The sequence below is a fragment of the Athene noctua genome, chromosome 3, assembly GCF_965140245.1.
Source record: "Athene noctua chromosome 3, bAthNoc1.hap1.1, whole genome shotgun sequence".
Classification (NCBI taxonomy): Eukaryota; Metazoa; Chordata; class Aves; order Strigiformes; family Strigidae; genus Athene; species Athene noctua.
In genome coordinates, this window is record NC_134039.1 from 15629565 (window position 1) to 15642099 (window position 12535).

Genomic DNA, 12535 nt, shown 5'->3' on the forward strand with positions numbered 1-12535 from the left:
ATTGGAAATATATTGCAACAAGGCTGTTTCCAGTATTTTCAAGCCATATGTTGTAGAAAATACTCAGCTCCAGCTGTTGTTCAACTAATTCAAAATGCAACTACCAGACAATTTCATTTCCACTCAATAAGCTTAGACTCACACTGCCTTTTCTTTTAAGAAAGAAGAATCTGCTGCTGATCTTCATTCCCAGTTGCAACACTATATATTTTTACTTGTTTTTTCAAAACAAACCACAACTCGGGGAAGGTGTCAGAAATTTTTATCCAGCTATTTTTATTGGAAGCTAAAGAACATCAGAACTGGTGCACAAGTATATTCTATTGGTAGGTTTAAGTATTTTCTATATCTAATTAGGGGAACTACCGAGGAAAATGAACTCTGTATCTGGTAGAAGCTGATGTGCCAGACAGTTTCAGAGACTGGTAGTGGGAAGAGAAAGTTAGCTCAGATTTTTCGATCAGAAATGATCAGACATAGTTTTCTTCAACTGCATCTTTTCTTCTAACTCCTCACAAAAGCAAAACATTTTAAGAACATTTAAACAGGCTGTCTCGGTTAGAGCACAGAGGTTATTTCCAAGCAGTGTGGAAGAGATAAAATCCTTAGGATGCAATTTATTAGTTTCGCACCAATACTCAAAGCTTATTTGCAAAAGCACTTTTTGACCTTTGAAGATCTATAATTATACACACAGTATTAGTGAGCTATCTAGCATTTTGCAAATAAGGTAGTGCAACCCATATTCTGTGCTCTCTAAAGTGCCTAGAGCAAAATTTTAAGAGTACATCACAGAATCACTGACATAATGTAGCGTAAGCTGCTTTTTAATCAATACAGTAAGTTAAACTTCACTTCTCACGAATATACACTCTATTTTAATACAGGCATTTGTTTTCCTATTACATTTTTTCAACTATTCTATTTCAAAGAATCATCATTTTAAAGAGGAAACATCTTACAGAGTCCAGAGACATAGCTGTTGTCTAAAGCACCACTGTGTGTTCTGAGATTTTCATATAAGTCACAAAACCACATTATTTCTCAACTTTTAGTGTTATTTTTGGCAATTAAGGGCTTATATGAAAGTGTAAATGGAAATGATATATGGAAAAACACTTGAATTCCTCCTAAGAAACCCTAGATAACATGGAATACAGAAGTCAAACATATGCTGAGCTGAAACAATTGGATGAAACAATATTTGTAATTTTTTTTTTTTTTTTTAAATGAGGTGATCCCTTTTCCCACATAAAGTAGGGAAGCAGCAATGCTTTGGTACTTTTAAGAGACAGAAAATACATGGTTATATTTTAATATCTCCAGGATTGCATACACCAAGACAGGATAAAGATATTACAATATCTTTACATGATCACTACAGAGTATGATCAGAGCACACCTCACCTATCCTTGCTTGTTCCAAATAGAGGTCAAGAAAAAAGCTGGATGGAAAATGGCCCCAAAATACACCTGAAATGGATTTTAATTTTCAACAGAAAACCAAAACACAGAAAAACAAGAATGTATCCCACCTTATTACAGAAAACAAGAACAACAAAGCTTACTGTGCTACAAGGGTAGCACAAAACCATACGTATTATTTATCTCAATTTTGTATTCTGTGCAATGAATTAATCAAGTAGCACATAACTTCAGTCTGAACCCCTAATTCATCAAGGCATTTAATCATGAGTAATCTCACTAGCTTCAGCGAGATACATGTCCTTTATTTTGAGCAAATGATGTGAGTCCTTTATTAAGTCAGAACCTGATGAAGAGTGGAAGAGCAGATGTTCTCCTACCCACAGTACTTCCTGGACCTGGAGCACTTTATTATGAAGGTACCTTCCCTACCTCAACCCTGTGACAGAGTTTCTACAGACACAGTTTTAGTAGTATATTAACCAGTGAATTGCCTCTTACCATTCTTGCATTCTTTTCTCAAGTTCTGGAAGTAAGAATTTACTGTGGAAGGCATTTATTGATGAAATGTTAGAAAAGATTTTGTTAATCACTTCAGCTGGAAATGAACCTCTGTTTGCTTCCTCAAGGAGTCTGGAATAGAATACCTGCAATACAGAAAAAGAGCCCCAAATCTATCAGCCTGTTATCTTTAATCAATGGAAGACCACCTATCCATCCCTCCTATTCCAACCGAGGCAAGATTAATATTTTAATAAGATAGACAGGTAGTGACAAACTCATTGTCTTTCCCTCACCAGAAATCAAAAGCTTTCTTTCCCTTACACCTCACTTTTTTTCTTGTGAGCCAGAAAAGCACTGCAGGCAGCACACACGTAACGAAAGCCAAACTGAAGTAGTGCCATTTTGGATCTACTCCAGCCATCCTGTCTAACAGCTAGATCATCTCAGCTTTCCCAGTCTTCCAGTCGTATTTTCCACTCTTGCTTTCTTTTCAATTAGCATGATGTCTGATCACTGTTAGCTCAACCACTCTCCTTGTATGCTGCATCCCCTAATCCTCTTGAAATCAAAGTAGTTGGCAGACTATGAGCAGTCCCCACATACCATTTAAAGAACAAAAAGGACCCAGTTCTGACTGGACTCTACTATAGTCTCTTTTAAAAATATATTCTCTTCCCATCAGTGAGCTCTACCTGACTAGATGCAGCTACAAAATGGCTAGAGGCATATGCAACTCTTAATGTGCACATAATATAAACCAGTGCTTATGGTCCCTCTGTCTCCCTCTCCCATGCTTGAACGGTCTGCATCTCCCTAGAGAGGGCTTCAGAAGTTTGGGTAAGGGCTCGGGAAAGAAGGAAAGAGTCTGAAGACAGGAACTTTGATAATCCCAACTGAGACAGCAAAAGTGTCTTAAAAGAAAAAGCCATGCACTTTCACATATACTTTAAAACACATTCACTTTGCTGCACTTCCAAGAGAACAGTTAGTTAATTTTGACAAGTTACTTTGAGGACTATAAAGGTTACATAACCTTTTAACCAAGTTTAGAAACATAATAGTCCCTTCTCAGTCTTCTGCTTTCCTCTCATTAGCAGCACTTGAGCAGCTGTGCTTGAAACTGATTTTTTAGAACTCTGTCCAGTTAGTATTTGGAAAACAGGCATTGGAGTAATGCACCTATGATTGCATCAAGGAAAATAATTGTACATTACCCATCAGAAAAACCTATGAATGATGTAAACATTTTCCTTCTTTATTTTTAAACTTCTCTAAATCAAAGCTCTTTCCTGCAATACTTTGTCTTTTAAAACATACCATATATCGATTCCAATGTAGGTCTATGTAGATCCACTTTCATGAGGACAATTACTTAGATCCTCAAGCAGCCTGAACAATTATCAGATCAGTTGAGGCTTTTTACTTTTCATCTTTATAAGACTTACACATTAGGCCTGAGAAATTTATGTCTGAGAAAAATACCACGGAATAAGGCAATGAAAAGCTATAGATATCCAGGTAAAATGGATGTTTTACATGAAAAGGTAAACAAGACTTTTAAAGGAAAATACTCAAGAACTACACACTTTCACATTTAAGAAATAACAATTTGATTCTACAGAGCACAAGAATTCAACACTTTCATTGCAGGAAGAGTAATTTCTGTTCACTTCAGTAGGGTTTAGTCTAAACACATAGTGGGAAAATAGGGGATATACAGTTTAGAATGGGCATCTTCCTAGGTTCTTTGGCACTGAAGAAAAATCCTGATCAAGTGCTCAAATCTGAAAGATTTTGTAATTTTCTAGTGGGTAGGTGCTTTCAGTTTCACCAGAAGCCAAGAAATTGTTATCCATCCTCTTTGTTGGAGGGGCTACCAGTATAAACTACTATTGCTTATGGTGACATCTACACACAGAGAACATGTTGCATTAATATCCATAAAATTCTAATACTTTTAAAATTGTAGTATTCTTAAAATAGAAACAAAGGCAAAGTTACACGGCAAGAGCAAATGACTGACTGGAAAATTCTGAAAAATGTGAAAAACATACCATCTCTTATGTAACATATATACACTTATGCATAGCCGTTCAAGTGAATTCAAGGCAAAACAATAGAAACAAATTCAAGAAAAAATGTACCCCATCTAGGAGGTCAAGTCGGCTAACATAGGCTTTTTCTGTTTGCAGAAGTTCACTGGCAATTTTGTGACGTTTCTGTTCATCTGTCTCCTGCAGAAAAATAAGAAGAGCTCTTAGGATACAGAAAAAAACATAATTTAATACTAAAAAAAAAAGTTGAGAAGACATGTGATTACCTTACAGTCCAAAAAAGCAACTGAAATCCAAGAGTCACATTTAGTAATAGACACCCCATTTTGAAAAATACAAACTTTCCAGCAGTTTAATCAAGATACAAAGTCAAAAGAGGATAAAAATCAAATTGCGGAACAAAACTGAAAGCCAAAAACATTTAATATTTCCCAGTTTGTACAGGGATCTTTGCCAGAGCACCAACTCCCTACTTAGCAGATCAGCGCTCACATCCTGGTAATCAAGTACCACCGACCTTTCAGAGCTGGAAGAACTGATTTGCAGAGTAAGAGGGAACAGATGGGATTAGTTGGTGTTCGCCCCCGCCCCTATTTGGAAGGTTATTTGAACTACATGTTCTTTGAGCAACAGAATTATTGAAAAATACTGTACAAAATGTTTTATGTTCATCAATACACTCATTGCTGATTAATTGTTGACTGCAATTAGATGGCTCCTCCGCTACGTCTTTATGGAAGTCACTTTTGCATCTTAGAGAAGTTATCACTTTAAAGTCTTTCATTCCACAACACATATTTTTGATTCTTCTGTGGAACAGAAACTTACAACATTTGTTTAAATTTCAATATTAAACTAAATACATTAGAATATATAATTACAAGTTGCTATAAGAAGTTACTTCAAAACAAACAATGAAAGCACAGCCTTCTACAATATTAAAACATTAGGGAAATGCCTCAGGCTCACAAGTGTCAGATCCAACAAAATTACACTTCCATTACAAGATTCCTCTTCCAGAACTAGTGCTAGCACTGAAAAGTGTTCAGTACTAACAACATCCAAGTCTTTAAGTAAATGGCAGTCTTATCGTGGTGCTTATGGGAAAGTGGTAATTTTCTAGACAAACCATAGAAAGTCTTCATAGAGAAATAAAGAGGAGAGCTTGAAAGAGTTATTTTTGATTTCAGACTGCACACTGCTTTCAACAAGAGTATGATAAATATTTGCAAGAACATTTATAAATATTCAGTATTCTGCAAACCATCTTAAGTACAGTCTTTTCGTTTAAAGCACTTCAGTGGCTTTTTTCCCCGTTTCAGTATTCAATAAGTATTTCAAATTTGAGCACATTTCAATTCTAATCTGCAGTGTTAACAGCCACACTGTTACACGGCAAGCCTCCTACCTAAATACAGGCTTTCATAGTGACTTCAAAGCTGTTCATTAAATCTGTTTAAATCAGCATAGAAACCACGGTAACCTACAGAACAGCATTTTAAGTGCTGTCAAGAGACACCACAGGGAGCTAGAGGATTAGTTATTACAGCTACAGCATGCCGTTTAGTGCAGCCGTTTACAAGGGATCTCACATGTGGACTTGAGGCACAAAACCATGGAGGCTACTGGTTCTGCAGCTATACCATTTTTTTTTCTCTCCCCAAAACCCCACCTTCTCCCTGAAGCACTGCTACAGAACCAGTCCACAGTTTTCAGATTACTTGAACTAATTAAAAGAACGTAAATCACGTTTAGCAGACTCAAAAATATCACACAAAATGAGCAATTCAGAAAAAGCATTTAATCCTCACTCCTAAATAAGGGCAAATCCCTCTTACTTGCCCACTATGCTCTGACTCCAGCTTTCCCATCCTCTTGTTATCAACCTTACACATCTTCCTAGTTCTTGAACCTCAGACTCCTTTCTACATCAGTCGCAGTACCCGACACAGGAATCTTCCACGTGGGAAAAAATACACACCACGGATCTTTCACTCACAATGGCATGTTCTTATTTTGGTGTAAGAACACCCACCTACGGGGTTATATCAGTGCAGTAATGACATAAAACTGTACTGCTACTTTTCTTTTAAGGAAGTCCCCAATTTCCCACCTTACTCTCTCAGTATTTACCCACATGTTACATGAACTCCCAGCTGTGCTTTCTACTACTAGCTCCATCCTCCTCCCTATTCATTCACCCACTTCAGTGTCTTATCCTGTCTAAAGAAAAGCACCTGGTTTCCACAAAGCTGCTCCAGCTTCCTTCCTGCTAGGAACAACAGGTCATGGGCTGTTTTGCTAGTAGTGGGATCCATCTCCTGTGGAGTAGCATCCATCTTCCTTGATGGAAGTGGCAGCTACTTGTCATGAGCACATGGGGTGAACCGGGACCAGACACATGGGTGGACACATGGGTCCTGGCAGCACCATGCTACACAGCAAGGAACATTTGGTGGAAAGACACCATTGCACAAAGCCAGTGCTGCAGCTGACGTATATGTTTGTGTGTATATATGTACACATAAAGATTTTTTTTTTTTATTTTCTGCTTTCAGGGAATTAATTTATGGCCATCACAGCTCTGCTGTGGCACACACAATGCTGCACTGCACCTCTACCCCCAGCTGCTCACCCACCCCTCCTTGAAGCAGGCACACAGGGAGCAACCAAGTTATGGGCTCAGGCCAGGCAGACCCCAAGAAGGGGCTCAACTTCTGCAGACCCAAATTTGGCTATTCCACGTAGAAGAAAGCAACTTTTACAATACAATTTGGAAATAAATCCTGAATGCTGCTTGTGACAGTGAGAATGACGCAGAACCATTCACTACTGGAGCTGTTCAACAATACAGCCTTGAAAAACCTTGTAAAAATAATTGAGGAGAATTCTTAAAGGAAAAAAACTTTAAAAACCATGGAAAACATGGAGTTAGTATTCAAATTCTTAGAACTTCAATGCTTCCCTAAAGAACTACCATATGAAATCTGTACAGAACTATGGTATCAAATCTAATAATTAACCATAAAATGGAATTTTCATTATCTTTTAAGTTATAAGTTAAGCTTTATTTTCATGGGATATAACCACAAATGCACACATCTCTTCATAAGGAGGATAATAGGATAACAGAAATGAAAGGTATGGACACGTATCTTTTTTGCCAGAAAATTTTTATATTTCTCTCCTATAATTTCTTTATGCTTTTAGTAAATCAGTATTTATATTGCATTCCTTGCAGTTAACAAAAAATACCGAGACAAAAGTTTACTACAAGGTATATCTGGACACATACTTTATTGCTTCAAACACAACTTCTCAATGATTTCAGGGAACATTTCAAACTTCTGTGACAATCTGTAACACATGGCAACTCAACATATAAAACTGAACAGAAACAGTTAGTGTGCTATATATAAAATGTTCACGTTAGAGGAACACGATTTCAACTGCCAATCAAAATATCAGAAGTGTGAGATAGCAGTAGGTCCATCAGGCAGGACTTCAAACTTGTATCTCTATATGGATGCTTACAGTAAGTATTTCACCTGGGCCTAGTTAAATATTCTTTAGTACAAAGTTGTACATCCTTAGAATCATGTTACTATGGATGCTTCAGAAATCAAAACAAGTAATTTTTACCTAAATTTTTCCTGAACTCTGAAATTAGCAAGTAGGAAAAATGCTGCTGCGAGTATGAACTTTTTTCATGTGTGCTGAAATTTCCTAACATTGTTTTTCCATTGTCCTAAGCTTGCAAAAATTATGCTAATGTAAAGTAGCCTTTACATAAACCAAAATTATATTAAAGCCATAATTTATAATCCAAACCAAACAGGAAGCATCTCCTATCAAGAAAACTATACCTACCAACACAACAGTGATGCTGCATATGATTCACTCCTACTTAGGTGTAGCCCTTGCTCCGTGGGCTTTGCAGTAATACATTAAGCAACACAGGGTGAGAGATGTAGAGTATGAACAAATATCATTCAATCTATGTTGTGCTTGTTTGTTTATAATGCTGAGTTCGGTCCAACATAACAGAGTAGGGTTTTCTTTTCTAAACCCGTTCAAGTCATAGCTGCTTCATGATCTAAAGATTTCTTCCCTAAGTATTTGGCATATAAATGTAAATCTCCAGGAGAATTTAAGATTTCTTTTAATCTTGAGTCCTCAGTTTCTGAAATCAAGGAAAGCACTAAATTTTGCTTGTGATGAAAATCCTGAGTGCTACCATCACCTACTGGCATATTGTCTATACAACAGTCCATTGCACAAATGATGGGTGAGTTTCTTGCACAAGCAACCAAGAAAAGCATTAAAGATCTCTATATCCCTAACGAAGCAATTCTTCTGAAAAGGATTTACACATTTATATTGAGTGCTAAAGATATACAGCTTTGTTCATGATTTATTGCTGCTAAAGACTACCATAAAATTGTAGAAACAGGAAGAAGCTGATAGAACCTCTCAAGTGTTGCAACAGTAAAAGATTTCTTGGCAAAGTTAACATTGCAACAAAGTTTCACCCTATTTAAATCAAAACTTCACCTTACATTTAGAAATACATGATTTCCACCAGGTTTTTCACCTGAAATACAAGAGCCCCCAACATTACCATTAAGAGTAGACATCAAGTATGAACTTTATTAAAGATGTGTAAGGGATTCTTCTCCATCTGTGGCATGCATGCAGTCTATATCCCTATTTTCTACCAGTCTCACAACAAATACCAAAGCATTTGTCATCTTGTCTTCAGTTAGCTCTAGCAGCAGATTTCTCACAAGATGTTATTCAGGAACTTAATTGATTGGGATGTTCTTGTACTATTCAACCCCCGCATCTTGGGCAAACCAAATTTTATGACAGAAGGTGCTTCTGCTGCAAGGCGATAAACTTTTCACTTTTGACTTTTTGCTTGTGATATTTGTGGTTTGTCACTTTCAAAATAATTAAGCAAATAAGAGAAATAAAGCATACTCTACTCTGGTCATTTGGGGAAAATGTTTCAGAATGCTGTCAAATTTAGTATGTTTTGCCTCAACTTTTCCAGTACCTGTGATTATCTGGCTTTAGTCAGATCTACAGTGGTAAGGGGAAAAAAAATATTTGTAAGAGCAGCATTATTTCAAAATAAGTTTTCTTTTCCAAGTCTAAAAAGGAATTCCTGTTCTGGTTTTGCACCATTCCCCAATTTAATTCACCCTTTCTAGAAGTGGACTTGATTTACTTCTGCTGTACATGTATGCATTTACAAAGAGACAGCACCACTTTTTTCTCTTCCCTGAATTAGCAAAAATGGCATGCAAGAGACAAGATACTTTGCATCAGTATTGAAATATATATATTCGATGAATAATTTAAAGTTTGTCTATGACTTACATGCATCTGTTCCTATTGCTTTCAGTCAACAGTACTTACACTTGCTTAATTAAAAAGGGCATAAGAGCACTGTTAATCTGTGCAGTGCAACTTCAACTGGACTGCATCCCAGTTTTAAGATTCTTTATTCTAAGTGGGCGCTTAGTAAAATCACAGACTGTGTAAATGCTCTTTCTTCCCAGTGCCTGCTTGTATTGCAGAAATAGCTTAAAGCTCTACCAGACTTCTCTTGTCTCTCATCACCCTCCCCCTCTTCCAGACAGCAAGACAGGAGCTACTTAGACTTCCACAGGGCAGATTTCAATCTATAGGTTGCATTTATCCAAATTATATCACTGTTTGATTTTGGGAGGTGCAGTCCTTCGACCAGCCTGTGGTAGACATGCTTCTTTATCTCACCACACTAAAGGGGATGTCCTTGTATCACACGCAAGCTGGTATTTCAGGAAGCGCTGCTGTGACCCAGAGTTCAGTTTTTCAGAATCAGTTCTCCACCGATGCTGATTTAAGAATCGTCCTGCTCGGGTCTGGTTTGGTTTTTTACCCTTCAAGCACCAGTAAACAATACATCTAGTAACAGTCACATTACACCTCACAATTTGACTCTTGGTCAATACAGGACAGATCACATATGTTGGTCCCAGCAGCTCAAAGACAGATTTTGATAAGATTGCTGCATTAGCATTTGCCCAGTTCCTTCCTGGACTTTACAACAGGACTGCCTCCCATTTCTGCCTTTTTTCTGAAAATGCTGCCAGCACCTTACTGTGCAACTTGGATTCAAGCTTAACAGCATTGCCCACAGAGCTCTCAGTGCTTTATTGGCACAGCGAAGGGAAACAGGCATTGCCTAACAGGAGATAGAAACATAATGGAGAGGTGTGGCACATTAAGGTGCCTTGGACTGTGAGCAGGCTTACGTTTTGATGAGAATCGTTGTAGCGTTCACGCATTACTGGCAAAAACAACCCATGAAACAAAAAAAATCCATACAACCCATCGCTTTCTTATCATTACCTAGGATATTTTTTCCCATAACACATGAGAACTTGAGACCCACCTTTTCCACACACAGAATTTACCCTCAAGCATGTATTTATGCGACCCCTACCTAACCAAAGTCAAGGGCTGGGAGAGGTCTGTAGTTAACCGATGCTCGTGTATTCCTGACAAGCAGTGACAAGCTTTATCCGTGCTTGGCTGTTTGGCTCTGCAGCGAAGAGGAAGGCCAGGAGGGTCCAGCCCAGCCCTCCCTGACATGATCCACACATGGCATGGCTGGACCAGAGCTATTAATAATGTTCACTGGCCACCAATGCTTCAGTATGAAAAGGCAAACTGCATAATCAAACTTTTAGAAATAAAAACATGCACAATTTTTCAGCAATTAATTTCCCAGGACAGATTTTCTTCCACCCACTTATTTCCCCTTAATCATTTAAACCCTTCCTTATGAGAAAGCTCAAATTCATCATGATGCAACTTCGCCTTGCTAACAAGGCATTTATTTAGTATACTCTGAACCTTGTGTCTATCTGATAGCTAGCAGACTGCCACTGCCTTTCCAGCTTTGACTTAACAACTACATCCAAGTTAAGGATTCACATGACAGTTCTGCCTGAAGCCTTGTCACTGCAATTTACTACACATGGAATTTTATTTTATATACACCACTGATATGTGTCCCCTGGAGTCTGACACAGTGGAAGCATAGTGCTAAACATGTACACATATTTCAGTTTCAATATTTTTAAACCTCAGATAACTAATGGGAAAAAAGAAATGGAGGGGGAGAAAAGGGAAGAGAAAAGAAAGAGGGGAGCAGGAGTGAAAGGGGGGGAAAGGCAAGCAAAACTTTTTTTCCTGTCTTTTTTTTATAATATAATCAAAATATTTCTGACCTGCTCTTGCAAGTTTATTTTTGTAAAGAAAAACCTAGAGAAAATACACAAAGTAGTACTATATCAAGAATGAAACAATTTATCTTTTTACCTTTGTTTCTACAGGCTGATCTTGCTTGCTGATTTCCTCAGCTGCTTCTTCCTTCACATTAGTATTAATTTCTAGAGTTTCATTTTCAGATGGGAGCAGAGTATCACTGCTTGGGGTCCTGTAGCAGCTGTTAAGCATCTGTCCTTCAAAGGCAGTCATACTTTGCAATGACTCTCCAGAAGTACTTTCTCTTTCCCCATTTATCAAGCTGCTGTTGATGGCATTATCCGGAACCAGGGTGGTCATAGCAGAGCCACGATCTGGTAATCTCCTGTCCTCATCTTCCGTCTGGTCTTGTGCTACTACTCCGTTGGCTGTGTGTAGCTGTGCAACCTGAGTTTTGTCGGTATTACTGTTTCCCTGTTTTTGTAGTGGGTGCTGGGAGGGGAGTTTTGGCTGAGGTGATGCTGTTGACCCATATCTTCCTTGAGATTTAGAAATGTGGAGAACAGAGGAATCTTTCTTCAAATCACTAGGATTTAACGGGCTACAAACACCAAACAAAGCATAGACAAAAGAAAAGTTAAACATATCGTTATAGAAAATCCCTGATATGGGGAGTAGGAGAGTTTCACCACACATTCCTCCCAAACCATGTTGTCCTGTGTTAATATTGTTCTACTGAAATGCACACAAACATGCGCATCTTACTGCAAACCCAGAGTGACATCCATATTGATGCACTACATCCTCATGTGTCTTGAATCTCATTTGTAAAATGAAAGGCAGTATGATCAGCTCATGTAACAGCCAAGGGAACTGAGGCACTGATACATGAAGCAACTTGCTCAAAGTGTCCCGGAAGATTATTGGTAGAAATGGAAAAAGATTCATGATCTCCCAAGTCCCAGTCCAATGCTTAAACTAACAAGCAGCCTGTTCCCTAATTGCCCTTTAATTATACAAAATTCATAAAAAGTGTCCAAGAACATTTAACATTTCTTTCCTTAGTTCAGCATATTTATTACAGGAGGAGCTTTAAATACTTACTCATTTCTTCCCCCATTTCCTTATTTAGCAGTGTCCTTTCACCATGCTGCATTTTTTTGAAGGTTTTTTTTCCCTCCATATTTTATCTCTGCTTTAAAAACATGTTATCCCTTGTTCATACCTTTCACTATCTCTTTCTTTTTTGAGATTTTGAATTTTAGACCAATATAAATGGTAGCCTAATC

General features: G+C 37.8%; 1 protein-coding gene across 2 annotated transcripts in view; it reads right to left on the minus strand.

The window, feature by feature from the left end:
• The window catches only part of FGD4 (FYVE, RhoGEF and PH domain containing 4), an 81501-nt gene that overhangs the window by 22978 nt on the left and 45988 nt on the right, over positions 1-12535 (minus strand). For both annotated transcript variants that reach the window (XM_074902056.1, XM_074902057.1), the window contains exons 4-6: positions 11361-11847; positions 4074-4163; positions 1927-2072 (exon numbers count right to left, since the gene is read on the minus strand). In XM_074902056.1, coding sequence (XP_074758157.1) covers positions 1927-2072; positions 4074-4163; positions 11361-11847 — 723 coding nt within the window. The remainder of the gene's footprint in view (positions 1-1926; positions 2073-4073; positions 4164-11360; positions 11848-12535) is intronic.